At 37.7% G+C, this 24671-nt stretch overlaps 1 protein-coding gene across 2 annotated transcripts; it reads left to right on the top strand.

Moving 5' to 3' along the window:
- The first annotated feature begins 4973 nt into the window (after nt 1–4973).
- On the top strand, nt 4974–16766 carry LOC118805325 (B-cell receptor CD22-like). 2 transcript variants are annotated; one of them, XM_036566052.1, is made up of 13 exons: nt 4974–5050; nt 7229–7289; nt 7479–7524; nt 9248–9285; nt 10744–10794; nt 12204–12470; nt 14336–14599; nt 14732–14959; nt 15045–15138; nt 15776–15869; nt 16016–16079; nt 16186–16232; nt 16462–16766. In XM_036566052.1, exons 2-12 carry the CDS (start codon nt 7244–7246, stop codon nt 16188–16190), a joined length of 1197 nt encoding a protein of 398 aa, XP_036421945.1. In that variant the 5' UTR covers nt 4974–5050; nt 7229–7243; the 3' UTR covers nt 16191–16232; nt 16462–16766. The 2 variants fall into 2 exon arrangements, with proteins under 2 accessions (XP_036421945.1, XP_036421944.1); XM_036566051.1 differs by lacking the exons at nt 16186–16232; nt 16462–16766 and having other exon boundaries at nt 15776–16036.
- Nucleotides 16767–24671: the final 7905 nt, after the last annotated feature.

Here is a 24671-nt window from a genome sequence, read left to right on the forward strand (position 1 = left end):
TGTTTACCCTTCCTTAACTCTTCTAAGGCATGTCTACTGCCTTATCTACACTTCCTCAACTGAACTATGGCGTTTCTCTCAGTCTATTCACCATTCCTCCACTATACTAAAGAGTTCCGACTGCCCCATACACCCTTTCCTTAACCCTTGTGTGGTGTTACTGTGATGTGTTTGTTACTCAGTGGTCTGGTGGACCCCCGCATTATTATTATTATTATTATTTTTTTAATCAATACAGCTATAACAATTAATGTAAAAATATCAGATGTTTAAAATATCACAAGTGGCCAGTGTAGTGTTCTCCTTTAGCGGCTGTAGCCAGTTAGCAGCCTGTCCATGTTGTCCACCCTCTCTCAAACACACACACACACACACACACATATATATATACATATTGTGGTGGCTTACTGTCCTGTGTTGTGGCTTTCGGCCCTGTATGTCCTCTAGTTCATTTGCATATTGCATGTGAGCCTTCTCAGGAGCTGCTGTGCTGTTTATAGCTGTCTGTTTCTCAGTGAGGCTGTTTACCATTTATGTTGTATGTTATATTGAAACTAGCCTGTGGGATTTGTTGAAGGTACTTACTTTCCAGGTACATGAAATGTCAGTGATTTTTTCACTACCCACTGTTTAGACCTAGGTGTTCAGTCCTCTGGTCAATGACTTAGCGACTTAAAAGGCCAGTGCTCCAAGTGAAAGTATGACAATAAAAGATATATGTATGTGGCAAAAAATGCAAATAAATGGGTGTTAATCCTTTTCTGTTTTTTAATGTGAGATTTACAAAATGGGAAAATACCCCCTTTAAAAACAATGTCCATTTACTGTAAAGCTAAACCATATCTGTGCATGTGTTTAGCATGTATGCATTATGATTATCCATAAACTTATGCACAGTAAGGGGACATAAACTGGGACAGCAGATAGTCTTGACCAAAACTGGCCCAAACAATAGAGTCTCCAATGATAAGTTTACAAAACATAATAATAAAAATAATTTATAGGGAATCATTATTATTATTATTATTATTATTATTATTACAATTGTAAGAGCGGATGTAACTCTGCCAAGCATACAAACTCAAATTGGCTAAAAATATTGCCTAGCATGTCATTTTAATATTAGCTAACAAGTAAAACCCCAGTGAACAACTTTGTATCTTTCTGATGAAAATGTAACTCAGTTACATTTTGGGGATTCTTACATTAAAGGTCTGACTTTACATTTTTGCTTCAAAAAAATAAAGGTTTTTTATTCTCTCAGAAACCAGTGAATTGCTATGCACACAACCCTGCTACAACCATATATTTTTAACAGTTTTATACACCTTGTTTAACAATCATAGAACACTATCATCCAATCACAAGACTGATCTTGTGGCATCCCACAAGGCTCAGTTTTAAGCACTATGTTGTTTAATTAAAAATGCTTTCTCTTGCTGGTATAGTTAAGATATTTGCTTTCAACATTATGTAGACACTGATGTAGTGCAACATTTGGGGGCTACACTGCAAAAGCAGAAGTTGACACCCCCTTATCCAAACCCAAAAACACATTTATTGTAGAAATTCCCATTTTTCAGCTGTCACTTATACATTTTTAATGTAGTAATTAATTTCAGTGGCAACCAGTGCACACTGAGTTGCCAGTTTATTACCCATTTTATTCCCACACTCATTGGCCATATCATCAGGTACATTTACCATATGAGTGCTGGGCACTTTAGCACTGTTAATGAAGGAAGTTGAAGAGAATTGCTTTGAAAAAAACTCAAGGCCACTGACAGGTTCTAAATTCAGTGTTCCATGTTTGAGCGGAGAGTGTGGCCTAACCACAAAAACACAGGAAATGATACCAGCAGTTCTGCAGGGACAACTTCAGCACTTAAACAAGCCAGTTCAACTGCTTTTTATGCAGCCTAATAAACTTCTCATGACTGTAGAAACCCATTTTTTGATGCAGGCTTGGTTTTGGACCTAACAACTCTGTAACACGACTTCTCATGACTCATTACTTCTTATTACTTTACTGAAGAAATATCATGTTTTCCCAGGTGGGAACAGTAGCATTAGCTTTAACATGCTGTCACAACTGGTATGCACATTGTTGGCTGCCAGGGAGTGTTGGTAGCCGATTGTTCATCATAGTTTGCACAGAGTGTCCTGCACCATTGGCTCTAGTCGGGTGTCGTCAGTGCTGTTTTTATCTACTGAGCTTGTTGAATTGATGTTGTTGATCAGCTGTGAGAAAGTTGAGAATCAACACATGAGGACAGGAACAAAAGACACAGCGCTTACAAGAGGGCACACACAGAAAATAGTCAGATTTTTCATTCAAGTAGCAAGTTTGCTTTTCAAACATCCACTTGACTGTTGACTGTTGGTATAATGTTCTTATGAGAAATGTGATGTTAGCTTTACACCAGATGTAACGGTACCCATGTCTTCCAGAACGTTCTACCTTTGACTCATCAGCCCACAGAATACTATTCCAAAAGTCTTGTTTTGTCATCTAGATGTTTTTTGGCAAATGCGAGATGAGCCTTTGTGTTCTTTTTGTTCAGCCGTGGTTTGCGTCTCACAACTCTCCCATGGATGCCATTTTTGCCCAGTGTCTTTCTTATTGTGAAATCGTGTACATTAATCTTAACTGGGCAGAGTGAGGCCTGCAGTTCTTTAGATTTTCATCTAAAGAAGGTAGGTCAGTCACTCCTGGGAAGATTCACCACTGTTCCAAGTTTTCTCTATTTGTGGATAATGGCTCTCACTGTGGTTTGCTGGAGCCCCAGAGCCTTAGCAATGGCTCTGTAACCCTTTCCAAACTGGTAGATTTCTGGTAGATGACTTTGTTTCGCATCTGTATTAGAATATCTTTAGAACGTGGCATCATGTGCTGCTGTTTGAGACATTCTAGCCTGCTTCTCTTTGCCAGTCAGGTTCTATTTAAGTAATGTTTAGATTCAACAGGTCTGGCAGTCATCATGCCTGGGTGTGGCTAGTGAAATTAGTCAATTGAATTTGGTTAACTGGTTGATTTAGTAGCTAAGGGGGGGAATTACTTTTTCGCATAGGGCCAGGAAGGGCTGAACAGCAATTTTTCTTCAGGAAATGAAATCATAACTTAAAAACACCATTTTGTGTTTACTTGGGTTATCTTTGTCTAATAGTAAAAGTAATTTGAGGATCTGACACATTTGAAGTGTGACAAATATTGAAAAAATAGAATAAATTAGGAAGGGGGCTAATACTTTTTGTATTTGCATCACCTTACCAGACTTTTCTGGTGAAAGGTACAACTCTCCCGGCTGTTTCTAATTTGTAACATTTCCACTCCAACAAATAGTAGGTGCTCAGAACAAATTTAGCATTTTCTTTTGTAGCCCATATTTCCCAAGAAGACATTTCTCATTCCCAAAAACCAAAATGTGTTTTGGTTGTACACTAATTTAGGAATTTGGGGTAAATTATTACTATTAATTAATATGTTCGAAATTATTATTAAGTAATACAACTAGCAATAAGATAACAAAAGAAATAGTAAGGATTTTCTCAGTAGCTGAATGAAATTTGACCACTTAATATTAGAACTATTATTAGAAATCCTGTGATGTTAGTTCTTAGTTACATACACACACACACACACACACACACACACACACATATATATATATGCAACTGTCTGGGCCTCTGAGAGCTTCAGACCACAAAGCTGGAAGTGGCTTAAACACTGACGACAGTCCACTGCAGATGCAAAAATTGGATAGATGTTGAATATGTCATGACTAAGCTAAATAAACACCCTCTAGTCCAGACCCTAACAATTTATTTAAATTATTATTTAATTATTATTATTTATTTAATTAAAAGCTCCCTAACATCAAAATGTGCAGAAATATAACTGTTACAACTGTGCATGTAATAATAGGCCTTTTGCACAATGAATAAGAATTAATCATGTTGCTCTCTTTAAAGTAGACATAAAAACAGGCTGTTGATTGAAGTTATTTTTCATGGCTTTTTTTTTTTGTTGTTGTTGTTTTCTGCATTAGTGTCAGAGTGTGGGAAGCTTGTGCCCAGGGGCCTTGTGAGTCAATGATCTGTCCCTCAACACCATGTCAGCATTAGAAAGAAAAGCAGAGAAAAGCTTTATATTTACATTGCAGATTGTCCTCGGTTTAGTGACTGAAGCTCAGTCGATATCATCACTCCTGTTAATTGTGGGAGTAGATCCAGGGCACCTTCAAAATCCAGAGTGAGTGTTTTAGCGTTACACAACTTCACCACACACCCACTGTTGTCTTTGTACTATTTTCAGTTAAATGCAGGATTTAAATGATTTGCAAATCATTGCATTCTGTTTTTGTTTACATTGTCACAAATTTTCTGGAAACTGGGTTTTGTGTGTTTGTGTGTGTGTGTGTGTGTGTGTGTGTGTGTGTGTGTGTGTGTGTGTGTGTGTGTGTTTCTGTGTACATTAAAAACCAGCACTACTATACTATAATTGCATCACTGGACTGGCATGGATTCAATAAGATGCTGGAAATATCCTGGTGTTTGTTGACATAACTGAATAACACAATTCCAGATTTCTCGTCTCTAATTCAACTACATTCTACAGCTCTGTAGGATTCAGAGTGCATTTTTATGTTGGAAGTAGCCATCAGAAGAGTAAATGATGGTCATAAAGGAATGGTCAGTAACAATACTCTTGTGTCATTAACACCATGTGCCATTGTACACATTGGGGTCCAGTGTGTGCAAATAAAAACATATCTCTAAATGCATTTGTAAAAACCTTTTCATTATGACTTCAAACTCAACTCTTTATCATTTAAAAATGTTTTTAGAAATGAACACTGTTGGAACCATTAAATTGTTGTTGTAACGTAAGTGACGCACACTGTTCTATTATGGTACAATCACTTTGTAATACTGACCGTTGCATAAAATAAAGGTGTTAGCCACATGCAGCCTGACTGCTTGTGCAAAGTTTAGTACTTCCAGGAACTCATCATTTGGTATATAGGTGTTGCAGACTTGTCTTACCAAGGTAAGAAACTTTCTGAATAATTAAATACTGAATAAGATCTCAAGTAATTAAATAAGCAACATTTTTCATTGTTGGAATCTCATTGTTTTATTGTTTAATCAAAAACTATACTTTTTTTAGAACATTTTAGATGACAATTTTTAGGTGATATATTGAGAAATCTTTTTGTAATATCCTTTGGAATCGGACTAGGAATTACAAAGGAATAACATAAAAATTAATTAATGTTTGTGTTCTCCAAACAAAAATGTTAAGCATTAGCAAATGAGATTTTGGCACCATTTACGGGAATGATGTACACAATACAAAGAAAATGAATATTAGGTGTAGACAGAACATATATATATATATATATATATATATATATAAATGACACAACATATTTGTTGCAAGTGTGGTGGACGTTAACTCCACTACACTTCTAACCTTTGCATCTAGTCGCTGGGCAATATACTGTATATCATAATATATAATATCATATGTCTGTTGTCAAAATGTAGATTTGACATTTATAGAGGCAATGCATCCAAAATCTTGTTTTTTGTATTTTTTGTAACTCAAAAATAACTTCGGCACATAATCATTAGCAAACTTGAGAGGTTTTTAGTCAATTTGTCCCTCAGTTACCAGTGATCTTAATTTATAGAGTATTTTTTATGACTAAGTAATTCTTTAGTAGTACTAAAAAATAGCCCAACAGCTGGTTCACAGCACCAAATGCTGGGTAATGGGGTGAGAGAGAAAGAAATAACCCAGCATTTCAGCATTTTTAGACTGTAAATAATAAAATCACGTAAAAAAGAATTGATCATCATCATCATCCTCATCATACATAGATCAGCTGAAAATAAAAAAATCCAACATTCATGGTTAAGTTAATCCAGCACTGTGTAAAAAAGACTCCAGAGTTGGTTACTGTAACAACCCATCACACCGATTATATTATTTGAGTATTCTGGCGTCCCGCCACTGACTATGCTACCACAAGAACATGTGAAGGGGCTCTCGGGAGGCTCTGCACTTGTGGTAGGGGAAAGATTTATTGTTGTTTAAGTTGTTGATGCTTGTTTAACAAGTGTTCACACGGTGGTTGTGCTATTCTGTGCTGGGTTGTTGGGAAGTTGTTAAGTGTCTACCCTGAAGGAGAGTTGTATGGTTAGAAGTGACCTGCCTGCTTCCCAGCCATACTTCAGGAAGGCGCCCACATCGCAGTTGTTCAGGCATCTGCTCTGTGGGGTCACCAGGAAGGCTGATCTTTGAAGAGAGGCTATGTACTGTCCCAACACTGGTCTGGCTAAAATTGACCTGCCTGCTTCTCAGCCGTATTAGCTAGCGCTGAGCTATAGTTCTCCCTTTAATTTGCCTTTAAAGCACTACATTTCCTGCCTCTATGTTTTTGCTAGCGCTACAGTATTTTAACCGTTGTGATGGTTACAGTGACCCAACTTTGCCAAATAAACCAGGTTGGGTTGTTTTCAGCCCAGCATTTAATATAATAGCATTTTATATAAACTCAATATTTAAGATAATTTAGAACCCAACTACAACCAGACTAAAAAACTACTTAGAGTACAGATTTGAATTTTTTGCTCGTTTCCTGAATAAAATAAATTTATTTTTTTGAATGCTTGAATGCTTTTTTCATGGAAATCCATGATGTGTCCTGTCATGCTGTCAGGCTGTAGGTGTGAAATGACCCAAAGGCAACCCTGTAGTATTGCTGTGATCTGACAGTGTAGAGAATGTTTAACACCATCAATAGTTCTATAGGCTGGTGAGGGAAAGTTTCCTCACCATGTTGCTTTTAGCCATAGTTGTTCTTTTTCTTCAGCTATCTGCTCACACAGGTACAACAGTATTATTGAACTGCTGCCATCTTCAGGTCAAGTTGTTAACTCTCTGTAGGTTAGAGGTCACCTTAAAAATTTAAACAAATTGTATTGTTGACAATATCAATAATGTTGAATAATTGTTTCAACACTAGTTCTAATATTAACAACTACGTAGATGTATATATATCATAACTGCTAATATAATCAGCTCTACTAATATAGATTTTCATGAAGCTAGAGCAAACTCAGCAACCAGCATCCTGGTGGACAGTAAAATTTTTGTTTATACTAATCCACGACAAATTTAATGACTGACATTTTTGCTTTGTACCTTACACACTTAAAGGCCACAGCCACAGTGATGATGGTTCATCCTCTTTCTCTGATTCTTCTGCTCATGATGCCAGGTGAGTTGCTACTGAAACGATGTCACTTAAACAATAATTTATCCATCTTTTCTTTCTACATAAATAAAAGCATATCAGTAGACATATCAAGCCAAGAAGATTTACATGTTGATGGTGTGTCCTCACTGGTCAGTGAGTACATGTAGACTAACTTCTTTATTTCTTCCTCCAACACAATCACTTAAACAGCTCAGCTTGCAACATACAACTTAAACAACACAACGGAAAACAGCATGTAAGTTTCTGGAAACCATAAACAACGTTCTGAGTGTTGTTTTTTAATACCAGTAGGTGAACTTATCACTTAAAAAACAAATATATATGTCATCCAAGGACAAATAGATACAGCTAGAAAGACATGTAAAGGTATCCAAAACTTCTGCAAAAGAAGAAAGTTGTCTCAGAATCATTAGATATTGTTAAACTTATGATAGCAAAGAGCCAATCAGGGTGGACATACAGGGTCTGCCACCACACTGCCACCTTCATAGCGCTTGCCACCCCACTTTCTACCCAATTCTGCAGCCCCTAAAAAAATGTAAAAATGTAAAATGCAAAATGTATTAAGCACAGTGTGCTCAAAAACCCAAAACTCACCTGACATATTACCTCTGATTTTTAGAGTAGATAGGCCTGTTTTCCATTTAGCTAGCTAGCAACTCAGGGCTCGGATCCATTCAGTATGATGACTTTGTAGTTATTCTGGTTCTGTATTTATGTCGGTATGGTCATCCTGCTTTATTTCAAACCAAAAACAAGTCAAATAAGTTCAGTTCACTTATACAGCCTCCAAATAAATGAATGCAGTGAACGGTCTCCAATCATTTAATAATATCAAGGTCAAGGTCAAACCATCAATCCAATAATTGCTAAATTTATATATATATGTGTATATATACTATTGTATATATATACACATTCATGTATAAATACATATAACTATTGTACTATATTTCACTTCATTAGAAAATATGTAGAAGAAACATAGATGATACATAAAAACCTTTCAATATAATATGTAATATATATGAGAAATACATACAAGCCATCCATATAAGAATAATGTTTCTGTCATATACTGTTAAATATATGTGTTGCACATATGTTTACTCACTTATGTTTGTATATGCTGATATATGGCTGTAATTTGTCCCATATATGAAAATTTCAAATAAGTTGGTGTATATGTCACATATATGTCTACATGTCACAAATGTAAGTTTGATATAAGGAAAATCCATATGTGTTAATATATGTTATATATTTAAAATCCATGTGTTGCCATATCAGATTTCCATATGGGCTTGGTTCCAACTAAGTTTGGAGGATAAAGAGTCATATATGAGTAAGGTTGACTGACAGGTGTTGGAATGACAGCTAGAATTGAACGTGTTCTGTGGTGTGTGTGACTATTAGCGTGTTTGCCGTTGATAAGCTACTATTGTGTGAAGTTTTTCTTTCCTGGTCCTGATATTTATCATTAGAGGAGAAATACTGTAGACTAGCCATCTTGCACTGCCATGTAAAATAAAAATCTGTTGATGTGTACAATAAAAACTAACTAGCTAAACAAATAAATGAACACATTTTTAGTTTTGAATAAAGATTTTGTATGTCTTAATATACAGATTGATATAATCAAGGTCATCTGTGATTTTAATTATATGGAATCTAGTGGTCAACCCACCAGAAATCCCCCAAACTTATATAGTAGTGTTAATGAGAGATAATTTCCCTTCAGGCCACTTATAATTTTTGTCACATACATAAAAATTTGCTTGCTGTGAAATTTTTCTTCATGGACCTTTTTATAGTTTGGTTTAATAAAACATAGACAAAAGAGGTCAAAGGAGGGAAAATATTTATAAAGAAGAAATGGAAGAAATTTAAGACTATGCATCAGTAACCGGAGTATTTATTTCTCTACTCACTCTTATTTACTATCTTTGCCTCTGCAGGACTCCTTCTGCACATAACTCTACAGACGCTCTGTATAGTAAGTCACACTAGCCATTTCACCATAAGATATGTGTATGTGTGTATGAAGTTTAGGGGTTTGGGGAGGGAGGGTGCAGTAATTGTACTAATAATTTTTTGTGGCACTTTGTTCTCAGACTTACTAAAATATTCTTAATAGAATCACTTCACTGATTAAGTAATAACATAAAGAATATTTTTTTCAGCACCAACATTCATACACATGCACTTTGACTGTGTTCCAGACACTCCAAATAAATGAACTGTTCAAATGCTAATGCAGTTAGTTTAGCCATTAGCCTAACAGTTAGCTTAGCATTAGCCTACTTCCAGTTTTACTTCCACTTGTCTTGTTGTATCTTAGCATAGAACAGCTTAGCTTAGCCTTTTGTTTATTTACTAGGACTATTTTACTTCTTTTATTTATGCTTCTTATATTTAGTTATTTATCTGTATTCTGTGTTAGCTCAGTGTTCATAAAAACCTTCTGCATTAGTGGTCATCCCTGATCTAGTCTGGTTATTATAGGATGCAATAATTTTGCTTCCTAGCGGTAACGTTAGCTATCTACCTTCCGCTGCATTCACCAAGAAAACAAAATCGTAACAGCTCGGCCCTAAAAATCCTCCCCAAAAACAGCAAAACTACAACCTTCAGGACACATTGCCAAAGAGGGTTTCTCACTCTCACTCTTGAGACCACCGCAGCACTGCGGTAGGATGTAAAAAAGCATGTTTATAACAGACATAGCAGAGTGGTCCTTTAAGTCATGTTAAGATGTCATGTTCTCTGGACTACAGAAATGTACAGGTTTAACCTGATGATTCTGAAATGACTAGAAATGTAACATCAAGAATAAAGTTATTATAAAATATCCAAATATTTTATAAGAATTGTGTGTTAGTGTGTGTTGCGCTGGTACAAGTGGATCAGACAGAGTGTTTTTAAACACCTCAGTGTCACTGCTGGACTGAGAATAGTCCACCAACCAAAAATATTCAGCCAACAGCGTCCTGTGGGCAGCGTCCTGTGACCACTGATGAAGGACTAGAGGATGACCAACAGAAACTGTGCAACAGCAGATGAGCTATCGTCTCTGACTTTACATCTATAAGGTGGACTGACAAGGTAGGAGTGTCTAATAGAGTGGACAGTGTTTAAAAACTCCAGCAGCACTGCTGTGTCTGATCCACTCAGACCAGCGCAACACACACTAACACACCACCACCACGTCAGTGTTTCTGCAGTGCTGAGAATGATCCACCACCCAAATAGTACCTGCTAGGACTACTGAAGAACAGGGTAAAAGGGGGCTAACAAAGTATGCAGAGAAACAGATGGACTACAGTCTGTAATTGTAGAACTACAAAGTGCACCTATATAGAGCTGATAAAATGAAATATATATAAAAATATATATAAAAATATATATATTTATGATGAATTAATGTAAAATATTGGGGGTTTTTTTTCATCAGCAACATCAGCCCCTCTAACACAAACTATCAGCAAGAAAACCCAGACAGAAGGTGAGTTCATTTGAATACACTGTGTTAGTGCAACAGAAATCACCAGTAAAATTCTTATTAGGGTTTAATGTTGTGAGGTTGTGAAAAGGAAAACAAGGTGAGTCAAACTTCCTACTGGCTCCTACATCAAAACATAGTTTCAATTGTTTTGTTGAGTATTTCATCTAAAAGAGAGAGAATGGGATGTGAAAGGATGTCTATAGTGGATGCTGGACTGCTCAACTTTTATTGCGTGCTTTGCACAAGTATTATTCTCTGAATCTGAACCAGGTCTAATTCACAGTCACAAGCAAAGATACTTTCTCTAGATAGAAAAAGCACTTTTTGTAAGTCACTCTGGATAAGAGTGTCTGCTAAATGCTGTAAATGTATATCCACATTGAGCAGCACACTTTTCCAGTCTAAACTCTCCAGTTCATCTACAGTCATCTACATTCTTTACTTCTAGGCCCAACAAATGTGTGTTAGTCCATCTGGTGAAATAGTGGAGGGTAGTTTAGTGATGCTGACATGCTATAATTTAAGCAATCTGACTGTGAATTACACCTGGTTCAGATTCAGAGCATAATGCTTGTGCAAAGCATGCAATAAAAGTTGAGCAGTCCAGCATCCACTATAGACATCCTTTCACATCCCATTCTCTCTCTTTTAGGTTGGGTTGAAAACCAAAATAACTGCACTGCTCCACAACTTAATGCCATGCTCTAGAGCTGTGTGAATGCACAAACAGAGCTCTGGTGAATCTGTACTGAAGAGGACACAAGTATATTTTGCCCCTTATACACAGTGAAGAGGATAGTTAGAAATGCAAAACAATTCTCCAAGTATCACAGTCAGAGATTTACAGAAGATTGTGGCATTTTGGGGTCACCCAGTCTCCAAAACTACAATTAGATGCCACCTCCATGTCAATAAAGAAGTCAGAAAGAACACCAGAAGAAAATGTACCTAACAAATGCCTGAAGTTTGCTAGATGCTACTGGAATGTTAAATAGAACTGGGTTCTATAGTCTGATGAGACAAAATAGAGCTCTCTGGCAACAAATGCTCAAGAATGATTTGGAATAAGAAGGATGGTTACACAGAGAAGACCTTCATCACTACTGTTAAGTATGGTGAAGGATCTGTGATGTTCAGAGTCAGTGCTCTGGAGTGGTTTCAGATTCCTTGCTCATTTCATTACTGTGATGTTTGCAAAGGAAATGTTACACAAGGTACAACATTTTGGGGTGCCAATAACTACAACACATGGTTGTTAAAAAATACATTTTTTATGACTTTGTTTTCTTAGAATACATTTACTTCTGTCAAAGGATGTATTTTGTTCATATTTTAAGTGAGAGATTATTTTTAATGATTTTCTTTTATCTTTAGCAAGGGTGGCGATATTTTTTTTATTTTTTTTACAGATAGCCCAAAGAATGTTGTAGTGTCTGGACCATCTGGTGGAATACCTGAGGGTGATTCAGTGAGTCTGACCTGCAGAAGTGATGCAAACCCACCTGTGGAGAGCTACACCTGGTTTAAGAGATCAGGAACAGAGGATATACAAATTGGGACCGGACACAGTTATACCATCGAACATATCAGCATTGAAGACAATCACAAATACAAGTGCAGGGCATCCAACCAGCACGGATCTGCATTCTCAGAATACATGCCACTTGATATTTTATGTAAGTAAATGGCACTTTGTATGTACTGGAACGTTATTTTATGTACATTTTGCACACAATAGTTCTTTAACCCTGACTAAACTTCAAAGCCATCAGATCAAAATTATGTACTTCTAGAGTGCCCAAAGAATAATTCTGAGTGTATAATACCAGCACCCACCCAAACAACCCCACAAAACCACACTAGTGTCATTGCTATGCTGAGAATAGCCCACAATCCAAATAATATCCGTGCAACAGCAGCAGTAGGTAGAAGGAGGCTGATAAACTGTTCATGACAATATATTGCAATATAAGGACTTACCCTAGGTGGAAATCAAACACAGGTCTCATAGTACAGAAGACCAAAGTTAACTGGGTGAGCCACCACTTAGACCAGAAAAAGTGTAGAGCTGAATAGAAAACTCAGTGGAGCTCATGGAAACAGCAGTCAGTGATAAAAACTTAAAAACTAGAACTTTGATAGCTTATAGAAAAGGAAACTCCGACTTACCCCACTGGGAGTGTGAACTGGAAACAGACCCGGAAGTTCCCCTGAGCTGCCACCCCGCTGTCATTGGTAGGTCAGGGATAAGTCAGGAGCTACATGCACATTGCAGGTCAACATCCATGATGTCTGTGAGCACAAACAGCCAATGAGCTGCTCCGCTCTCCAACCAATCAGCACTCAGTATCAGTAATGTCAGCGTCCTGCTGCCCAAAACCTGTTTGCTGTAGAAAAAAAGAAATATATAGGTAAGTTTTCTTTGCTTTTTAGTGAAATAAATCCTTCTACTTTCTAAAATTAAAGGAAGGTTCTGGGCGAGTGATTAGAAACTATTTTAACTTTTCATTTTTAGCCGTTGAGCTCCATTTACTCCCATACATTGAGATTGTTGTAAGAATATTATAAGACTATAAGACTTTATACTAGACGCTTTACTCAAGTAATTTTACTAAATGACATCATCTCACTACAGTGGCAGAGAATTTTGCTTGTTTTAAGAAATATGCTTGTATGGAGAGATAATTTAGTACAGAGAAATATATAATGAATAATGAGATTACTATTTCCAGGAAGTAATAAGTAATATAATCATTACACACTGTAAGAAATAAAGGTTCTGTGCAGGTACAATTTTTGTTCATCAAAGTACAAACAACGTAAAAGTACCCTCAAAGGTACAGCAATGGTTTTAAGGTCCAGTTGTATACCTAATTTGCATTTTCATGAGGTCCTTAGCTCATGGGGTCCCTAGGCAGCTGTCTGCTTTTGCCTAGTGCAAAGACAGCCCCTGTCCCCAAACCTGCTGCTTGTTGTGTTAGATTGTCTCTGGTTTCTTTATAGTGGCTTTCATGTAATTCTTCGCCAAGTGTGCTTTGTTAGTTCTTTGATCTTTGAATAACTTGGCTAATTTTGAGAACAATAACATTTATATCCACTATAATAATCAATAATGGGCCCTCTTCAAAATCACTGAACTCTTGTCATCTAGTTACCTTTACCCAAAATTGAGCTGGGTCTGCTTAACATTTTTACACAGGCCACAGAATACGGTAGGATGTTAATCGTTTATTATGCAAGACACCTGTCTGAAAACATCTGCACTCTGGTCAGATATGTGTCTATTTATCTTTAATCAAAATGCTTGAAAATGTGTCATCAATTACCTAATTATACTAGTTATTGTGAAGTATGCTCATATCACCGTAACTCAACAATCAGTATGTTGCGGTGGCAGTGTACCTTTCTGTTTCCAGAGGAAAAGAAGAATATTTTTTGGGATTATTGGATTATTGGACAGGTAACTGCTGGGTTAGTCCATCAGCTGAATGCTATGGTAAATTGTATGGTCTATGTCTTTTTCTTTTGTTCCGTTTTGCAGATGGCCCAAAGAGGGTGTCTAGCAGACCATCTAGTGAAATACTTGAGGGTGCCTCTGTGACTCTGACTTGCAGCAGTGAAGCAAACCCACCTGTGGAGAACTACACCTGGTTTAAGAGATCAGGAACCAAAGATTTACAAATAGGCTACGGTCAGAATTACAGCATCAGAAATGTCAGTGTTGAAGACAGGTACAAATACAAGTGCAGGGCATCCAACCAACACGGATCTGCATTCTCAGAGTACACAAAACTTCACATTTTATGTAAGTAAAGGGCCATTTCTATCTACTGGCACTCAATGTTTTATGTACAATGTGCACATAAGAGTTTCTTTTAACTCTGACTGAGTTCTAAGACCAGTAGATCAAATTGAAATTCAAATCGTTGTACTTCAGACTCCCCAAAGAAGACGGCAGTGTCCATGACCCTGACATGCAACGCCGATGCTAACCCACTTGTGAAGCACTACACCTGGTATAAAAAAGGTGAAAGTGAACCTGTGGCATATGGGCAGACCTACAGCATCGCCAGTATCACTAAAGAGGGCATTGCGCCATTCTACTGCAAGGCTGGCAACAGAATTGGCCATCACTTTGCACATCCTGTACCAGTCACATGTATAGGTGAGCAGCATTGGCTACTCAATCACATGACTCTGTTTTCTGGTTTAGAGGACTTTAATTGTAGTATTTTAACCTTTTCACTCAGAGGTGTGTCCTAAAGGAAAGGCTGCAGCTGCTGGCATCGGTGGATTCTGTGGAGGACTTGCTGTAGTCGCTCTCTTGAACATTCTATGGATAAGGTGATGTGTCTCTATTTAATATTTAAGCCATTCTCACAGTTACAGTCAAACTCTGTATCCAACTAGCCAACATTTACAGTCAGTTTCCCAAACCTAATTAACCCTAAGTCTAGACTAAAAAGAATTTCTAGGTTTAATCCATGTCTGTGAAACTGCACAAAGCACAGCTTTTAAAGCAATGGTCTGACTTAAACTAGATGATGTCAATGAGCCAAAACATGTTTGGTGTCCAAATTTTGCCTCTTTACTTTAGAGCTGGACCTGTAAGGCTAGCATGGATAACAAACACAAGAAGTCAATAGTCACCCAAACCTCTTCCATAAATATTCCCAAAACGTCTCTCAATCTGCTTAAACTGCATCCAGATCCTCGTTAAGTGTGGCTTAGAGGACAGCATGTCTTATCGTGAACAATAAAAATGAACTTCACTGTGTTGCTGAACCCAACTATTTTAGTCAACACGTGTTGTGACTACCCTTCATATGCATGCCTGTCATGCATTCTATCTATAAACATATCAGGAAAATCAAGATTGACAGTTATTTGTAAGAATAAATGAGACATTGCAGGGCATATGCCAGGGGAGTAAGAATTCATGTGCAATGTAGAGCTGTTGTCATTTATTACCTGAAAGCAGGAGGAAGAAGCAGACAACAAGTGGAAATGATTACAGTAAAGGTGAACACAAAAGGAAGAAGCAGAAGAAGACAGCAATTGAAGATGATTACGAGGTATGTGATCTATTAGAATGTGTGCATCATTATTCATCATGGCCCCCAGGTAGAGTGCAGGATAATGCAGTGCTGTTTAGCCATACAGTTGCAGAGTGAGACAGCAGTGCATGGTGCTGATATACTCTTCTTTCTTCTTCAAATAGAATGTTGGCCCAGAGTCCAAGGACGACACATACACGGCTCTTAATCTGAGGACCAAGTACTCAGGTGATGTGTATGAAGCTCTAACAGTAAGATCCTCAGCCCAAAGACAATTCCAAACATGAACAAATGCAAATATAACTTCCTCTCTGTTGTTCTTTCTTACTATTAGACTGAGAGCAGTGCTGTGACACAGGTGTAGATCCTCTTCTGACTCCAGTAGGTGATTTCACTTGCAATTGCTGCTTCATCAGTTAACCATGTTTTAGTGTTAAATAGAGTTAGCAGTGGGCTGTATACCAGTTCAACCATCCTTTAATTTATCATCTGTCTGTTTGTTCGTCCATTAATGTAATAGAATATGTTAATATACGGACAGTGAGTGTTTCTGTCTGAGTGTTTAGCACTATTACCTGTACTATTACTAGTACCTGTGTTCTTGCCTTAGACTCTGTGGAATCATCATCATCATCATCATCATCATCATAACCATCACAGTGGATACAAACCACATAACAGACTGGACCTACAAAGGAGGAAGAGGAGAAAATCAGAGAATGAGATGTTAATGCTTATGCTTATACACAGTGTTTCTTATAAAGCACGCAAGTTCCACATTTACCTGCTAAAGCTTTGCAACAGCTGTTTGACTTGTGTAGCAAACCAATATATTTGTAAATTAAGTACAGGAGGAAAATACTCAAGTAGTTGTAGTTTGTTACTATATAGTATTGTATTTGGAAAATGTGTACTTTATTTAAGTAAAAACTCTTGTACTCTTACTCGGTTATATTTCTAGAACATACTATTTACTCTTTGCATTGTCATTTGAACCTTGAATGTCCTTGTTACAAATTTCAAAGGCCATGAGATTCATCAGTGCTGTGTTTAAGTGTATTTGAATGTTGACATTAAGAGCTGAAAGGGGTGAATACAAAATAGATTCGCTAGTCTGGGTTACTTATGTGCAGCGTGATCAGTTAATGCCCAGCATTAAAGTTGATTTAATGTTAAGAACAATACAAAAGGATGACTGGATTCTTAATCTAATCTGTCAAAATGTTTATATTTTGCTTTTATGTACTTAAGTATTTATATATTTTATGTTAACTTAAGTACATTTTTTGCCTTTATACTTTCACTTTTGAGTCAGAGTTTGGCAGAGTACTCATACTTAAGTATAGTTTTTCTGTACTTTTCCTACCACTGATTAAATGGCATTCTGGCCTAAAACTAGTATTAATATGGTATATGATATTCAGTTGCTCATTATTTCATACCTCAGCCTCATTAGTTTGACAGACCTTACGGTTTTGTGTCCTTTTTGTGTTTTGATACATCAATATTTTAATATTTATTATAATACCTAGCATGCGTTATGCAAATATTTAGTACAACCACTGGGAAACGCTTCTATCCGCATTAGCCAGCTAGCAGGAAAACATCATTTATCCACCACAACAGGCTTGAGACATCATCAGAAAGAGTCTTTATCTGGAAAATCTCACTCTTAGACTATTGTGGCACCACATTATGCAGGCAAATAGGCATGTTTATAGCAAATGTTGCAATAGTTATGTTTTGGCTGGAGTGCATCTTTTAGTGTTAATTCTTTGTTGCCAAAATATTTTTTTGCTATTTTGTATGAATGTTTCACTCAAAATAAAGTTTAATTTGGAGTACAACACAGCCTCATTGTTATTGGGAGTGCATTTTCTTTTCATATATTTTCAAATATGGAAGCTTCCATTTTAAGGACAGTGCCAAAGCACTGTTTCATCAAATCACGTTTATTGTCACATCACATTTACACAGGTGCGAAGGTGAGTGAAAATCTTAGGTGCCTAGCCCCTTGTAGAATTTAAATGCAAAGAAATACATATATAAGAAGAAAAAAAAGAAATATATATATATATATATATATATATATATCTCGACTAAATATATACACAATATACACTAGTATTGCATTTCCAATGTACACTTGTACATTAATACGTTATGAAATAAAACTATGATATGTACAGTTGTACACATTTCTGTATGTGCAGTTTCCATCCCATTTGCATTAAAGTTGTCTCTCAATATAAATTCAAATGTCTATTAGGCCTATCAATGTTTTAATTCACTCCATATTTGAGACCTACATTGCAAGTTGCCTTGGATGCATGAACATACCAAAGTTCATGGAAAAGCAATGCAAAGTCATTCTGAAATTGTCAGATGTTTGCTGTTTACATTCATAGCTGCTTACAGTTGGTGCACTTGAGTACAGGTGTTGAGAGCAGTACATCATTGTCTTTAAGCAGGCTATATAATAGTATTCTGCGGTATTTCATGTCTTCTCGTTGACTAGTGGTAAATGTTTCTGAAATAACAAAAATTCAGTAGATATTCAAACAAATAGATAAACTTGAGGCTGAATTTAGTGTTTTACTGCTTTCTGCAAGATGTGTCCACAGTTCACACACCGCATACAGAGAGAACGCACCCTTTCATCCTGTGAATTTAAACAAGTGAAGTTGGTGAGTATAAGTTGAGTATCGTATTTAATTGTGAAAGATAAAATGACAAAACAAACGTATTCAACATATGAATTTAGTGTGTATATATTTGTAGTCAAAATGGCTCATTTTTAGGAGATAATTTGTTTAAATATAGGATTAAGATAATCCACTGATATATCTCATTTTACAACCCCTGCAGCAACACACTACCAAGTGCCATACTAAAGTAGACCTCTTTACTGCCAAGGCTAAAATCCTCCACCAAACAATCTGAAGCCTAGCACATTACACTTAACTCAGATACCCAAACGCTCCATCTGACCAACCCCTCGTTCTGAATCTAGCCCCTCTTTATGTCACTGGCATACATACATACCAAGTTCTCTACCCAAACTGCTGCTGTTCTTGTCACTGCTACAGAATCAGCATTTGCAAGACAGAGACTTTTGGACCACTGTCTTTCTCATCATGTGAAGTTCCCTCAAGCATACTCTTCTTACACCTCTCTGCATCCAAGACCCAAAAAGCTTATGAATTGATGCTAGAGTTCTTCTGGGGGTCCAGCCTTCTAGCTTCAGACAGAAGCCACATACTTCCCTCATACTTCCATCATATGCTGAAGGCGTGGTCCATGGATCATTGAAATTTGTTTGGGAACATGCCTGAAACTTCCTCTCCTTCCAATCTTATGCCCTATAATTTCCTTCCTTACCTTACGTTCTCACAATCCCTACCACCATTTCCTCCCTGTTCTTCAGTCCTATGTCAATCCTACCACATTTACAAGGGGGAGGGGGTCCAGCCTTCTAGCTTCACGCAGAAGCCACCCAGAACTCCAGCCCAAGTTCTCAGAGTTTTCTCCCCTCTCTCAATCAATCTTCCCTCATACTACCATCACATGATGAAGGCACAGTCCAAATGCGCAAGTTAATTATACACGTCTGCATATCTTGTGGGTGGTGGAAAAGATTTAGAAACCGGTACTTGAATTAAATGTATATAATGTGTCTGAAAAGGCCAACATTTTAAAGGGGTGCTAATGGGGTTCTGAATGATTTTCAGGGGTACCTGAGCACCTACCACACCCCTGATGCTGCACCTGCTGTCATGCCTGCCATACCTTTCATAAAATACAGAAAACATGGAGGGGCCTCTTTTTGGTTATTATGCTTCTAAACTGTGGAACTCAATTCCACCTTTTATTAGACAGTCAAGCTCAGTGCACACTTTAAAGAGACATTTGAAAAGGCATCTCTTTAACTTAGCATTCAATTAAAATCTGGTATTTATCTTTTTATTTTGATCTGTGTTATTATCTCATATGATTTTAAATGAATACTCATAGTTTTGTCTATTATTATTAAACATTATAAGACTGGGCACAGTCCACTGAAGAGGCAAAATCAGGGGAATTAATAGCTTTTGAATATGGAATGACTAAATCAATTAAATAAAAGGCCTGTCAGTCCACACGCTTCCAGAACATTAAATTAATTAAAATTCCCACACATAAGTGTAGAAATACAACTGTGCAATAAATAATAGACTATTACACATTGATGAAGAAATAATTATTTTGTTTGTTTACATTACATTTTATAATACTGGCACTCTTCATGAAGATGAGCTAAAATCAAAATATCAAATAAACCACAAACGTCTTTGCTTGTCGGCTGCCCTCTTCAAAACACACCACAGATTTTCAGCTGGGTTCAAATCTGGGAACAGAGAGAGCCACTGAAAAACTTTTACTTTGTGTTCCCACAACCATTTCTGTATGGATTTTAACATGTGTTTGGGGTCATTATCTTGCTGAAAGGATTGTCGACAGCTACGATTTAGCCTTCTCACAGAAGCAGACAGATTTGGTTATTTAGTGGATTAATGTTCACAAGAATCCCCGGACCACTATCAGCAAAACAGTATGTAGGACCCACCACCTTATTTGACAGGTGCTTTTCATTGAACATAGTCCCTTTTTCAGCAAATGTTACAATGGTGTGCCATTTTTTTTTCTCATCTGAGTACATCGCACAATACCATTTTTAGTTACATGAAAGGTGTGAGAAGGGCAAGATAATGCTGGTGGCCTTGCGAATGCAGAACTTGTGGTAGGTTCTTCCACTTTTGTGCTTCAAAAGTATTTGATTTAGAATGACCAAATATGTTGGTATTATATATATACAAATATATTGAATTGCTGTTAGCTTAGTGCTAACAAACCACTACAACTCTATAAGGATGCTGTAATTAACTGTAATAGTCACGGTCCGCCAGTGCCATTACTGTTCATTTTCGTGGCGGATGCCATAATATTTGACGTCATGATAGCTAATGAGAGTACAATTAGCAAAAATGTGTAACGAACACTGGCTGAAACTTTACCCCTAGGTTAGTGTTTCTAACGTATCAACAACCCAGTTAAGGGCCTTTTGGCTCCAGCAAGTCTGAAATTGAGGTGTAAATCTGCTGGCTTAACACCCCCCAACCCCAGACTCAGTCAGATTTACAGCTGAATCAAGAACCAGCACCCCTCTCCCTTGACCTAGAGGGCAACAGGACAATGCCTCCTTGGAATATTGGCCACATGGCCCTCCAAAGTCCTGTGGTCAACTTTATCTTAAATAACAGAAAGTACATTTCTAAGGTATATGTCCACTCCAAACTGCAACCATTCGAACTCTTTTTAACCTAAACTAGACATACCAAAAACTCATACGACTTTGGGCGGCAATATTCCAACTTTCTGAATTCCCTAGGGATCTCAAGCATGGACCCACAGCACCCCCAAAGGGTGAAACCGCAAATTACCACATCACCACCGTAAGGACTTGTGCTTATAAGGAACACGAGAAACTTCTTGCTTTGTCTGCTTGATTATCAACATTTATATAATCTGTAAGCAATACTACTTGTTGTATTAATCTTGTTGTTGGGTAGTACCTAAATATTACCTGTATCTTTTTCTACTATTAAGTGCTAGAAATACGTAGAGTATAACTTTGATAACAGGCAGAGACAACCACTTCATTGTAATGAATTTAGACCATTTACGAATATGTATCCTGAATGTGGTTTTCTTTTCTTTCTTTTGTTCCTTTTCTTTCGCTGTCGATTTTATTTCTTCATGCAGTGGGTCATATTCAGATATTATAGGCAAATATTACCTGTGTTCTTTAACATGTGTTGTGTATCAGGTAACAAGGGTTAAACTCTCTCTTATAAATATACCTGAATATCCTAGTTGTTCATTCCTTGATTTTGTAAGTTAAACCAATTTGATGATATAAGAATGTTTCTTTTTCTTTGTTTAAACTAACTGAAATAAAGGAGGCAGTGATTCTGGGGAAGGCATTCCTAAAATTATGCACAACCAATCAGAGTTGGAAACAATGAGTAGCTAGTTAACCGTTAGGTGAGGAGAACCTATCAGCACTCTGGCTCCACCTCCAAAGGGTAGGGCCTCCAGCTGAGCAAAACCAGAGTGCACCGCAAATTTGGGAGATTCCTGCGTTCGGAACAAAGAATAGCTAAGTTTCTAAGTTTGTGCCGGCCTTGGTCAGAAAGACAGGTCAGAAGTATTAGAACGCTAAATTTTCAGATCTGAAACCTTTGTTTGTTTTGTAACTTGCCTGTTCGTCTACACACCTTAAGTTTAAACCACCCTCAGAGAAGGAAGGTGGATATTTCTTGTCTGGCCAGGGAGAGGCAGTTAGTTAAATTAGTATCACCAGCCTCAGAACCCTGATTGCAACCTGAACCTCGCTAGCGGAGTGGGAGCGGTTCTGACGCCACGGAGACCCAGCATCGCACCCAGAGGCACGCACTGATCTGTGAACAGATTGACCATCGAAAAGCTGCTCAAGCTCCACCGTCAGACGACCACGAGACACCTCCACCCAATCACTGACAGAAAGGCGCGTGCCCGCACGGAGATGCAGCATCCACGGCCAGCGAGGAGAGGAACCACCGCGTGAGCTCCAGCCTTCAGTCGAGTCTGTCCTGAGACAACCCCGCCTGAAGTCAGCCCCCGACTCCAACGTAAGCTGGTTCCATCAATTTGAAGTCAGGGCCCTGATGCCAATTTATTTAATGAGAGAACTTTTATAGGTACATCCAGCCATATAGTTATTCCCGTCCATGCTTAGGTTAATTCTCTAGAGGCTCTCCCAAGCGGCTCCCCAAACCACACTGCCTCATACCGTTTAGCCCTGAATCACTCTAACTCGAGCTATTCTGTCTTTCATTACTATCACTTTGTTTTGTTTTGTTTTCTGGTTTTATTTTCTATTGTTTATCATTGAATGTAGTCCAAAAGTAGTTAGATATTTAGCCAATAAATTCCCTTTTCTGAAGCATCCTTGGTGCGAGTGTTTCTCTCTCTTGCCCTGGTCTGTAGACTTCAAATAAATCCGGGTTACCTCACACCCTCACATAAGGTTCTAGCAATAATAATATTAAAAATTGCTAAACCCGTTACAAATGATCATGTGACATTAAATGTCACGGTATCAAACATTATGGCATCTTTTCTGACAATGACACTGGCTATGTTTACATGCAAAGATTTTTGCCAATCCGATTGAATACAATCCGATTACAGATTCAGACTGAGGTGTTTATATGCACACTCTATTCAACGATTTGATGGAAAATCTTCGTTTACATGCTCACTACAAGCAATCTGATGCAAAATGACGCGCATGCGTGGAGTAGCGTTTAGAGTAAACGTTACCATGACAACGAACATCACGTGAGGTCCAGTCCGCGTGATATGAGTTTCCAGTTGGCGCGCTTGTGTTTTAATTGCTTTAAAATGATGTCAGACGTGCTTCACATGTGCTTATAAAGGAAGCGGCGAGAGGAAGACGTCGTGTTCTGAGACTCATAAGCTGGTCGTCCGTCCCACCGCCGTCTTTTAAAGCTCAGAGCATAAACTTCGTCTCCCCTGCAGACCCGTTTCTGCTCCGCCATGCTGAACGGTATAAACTTTCGCCATGACGCGACGCACATGCGCAGAACATACTTACACATTCCGATTGGAATGTAATCGGATTCAGGCGTTTACATGGCTATTATTCTTCTACTTAATGGATTATTTAGAAGTTTACCCACCTCGTTCAATCGGATAGAAATTGTATTCCGAATGGCCTCAATCGGACTAGTCTATTCCGATTGAGGTGTGTACATGGACGTGTTCTATTCCGATTGAGCTATTAGTCGGATTATTAACGGATTATCAGGCTGCATGTAAACGTGGCTACTGTTACATTACTGAACAAAATCTGTGATTGAATGACATCTGCTATGACATGTTTATGGCTTGGTTATGTCAATGCTATGTAGCAGTGTTAAAAAAAACTGTTAAGTAATTTTTTTGTTGAACATTGAAGTACATATGCAAACAGCAGTGGTTCTGAACACCTCTTATACATTTTTTTTCCACTTTTTTAAGCGGTTTCAAAAAACATAGAATTCAGGAATGAGTGTTGAAGAGTGTCAGTAAGGGTTTCAAAATATACTGAATGCTATCCAGCTCTAATCACAAAGCAACCCAAAATGGCCACTCTGCGTCAAGGTTAGCAACATTGGGACGGCGCCAATTTGGTGTGGCAAGTTTTGAAACTGGTGGTAACATTTGGAAAGAGGGAGGTGGAGGATTTGGGTTGTGACTGGCAACTTTGGGACGTGATAGCAAGTTTGGGATGAGAATGGTCTATTTGAAACAGGCCTGGCAACTTTTAGGCAGAGGAGCAACTTACGTAGTGGGGGAATATTGATTCAAGTAGAAGCAAAAGCTGCCTTGTTTTCTGTTCTCTAGAGTAAATGAATCTATTAATATTATTACTCAGTTAAACCAGAGGTGTTTCAAACAAAATGAAACACCTGCCATTTTAAAGAGACAGCAGGAGTGTTTAAAGCAAATGCCATTATATTAACTAGAGGGGATTTAGCGGGGATTTATTTTAGGGCAAATCAATACAAATATGCTTAACTGAATTACTGTGCAGAGTGTTTCAATTATTCCACAATACTACACACACACATACATCTTGTGGTGACTTTCTGCCCTGTGTTGTGGCTTTCAGTTCTGTATGTTTTGTGGTACATTTGCATATCACCCATTAGTCTTCTCAGGATCTGCTGTGCT

Source organism: Colossoma macropomum, unplaced genomic scaffold, assembly GCF_904425465.1.
Source record: "Colossoma macropomum unplaced genomic scaffold, Colossoma_macropomum, whole genome shotgun sequence".
Taxonomy (NCBI): domain Eukaryota; kingdom Metazoa; phylum Chordata; class Actinopteri; order Characiformes; family Serrasalmidae; genus Colossoma; species Colossoma macropomum.

Bases quoted from the DNA above. Each gene is read 5' to 3' on its own strand.
- LOC118805325 (XM_036566051.1), top strand. From the start codon at position 7,244: ATGATGGTTCATCCTCTTTCTCTGATTCTTCTGCTCATGATGCCAG. The intron at 7,525-9,247 runs GTAAGTTTCTGG...TTGCCTCTGCAG, and splicing joins AACACAACGGAAAACAGCAT to GACTCCTTCTGCACATAACT. The intron at 12,471-14,335 runs GTAAGTAAATGG...TCCGTTTTGCAG, and splicing joins CATGCCACTTGATATTTTAT to ATGGCCCAAAGAGGGTGTCT.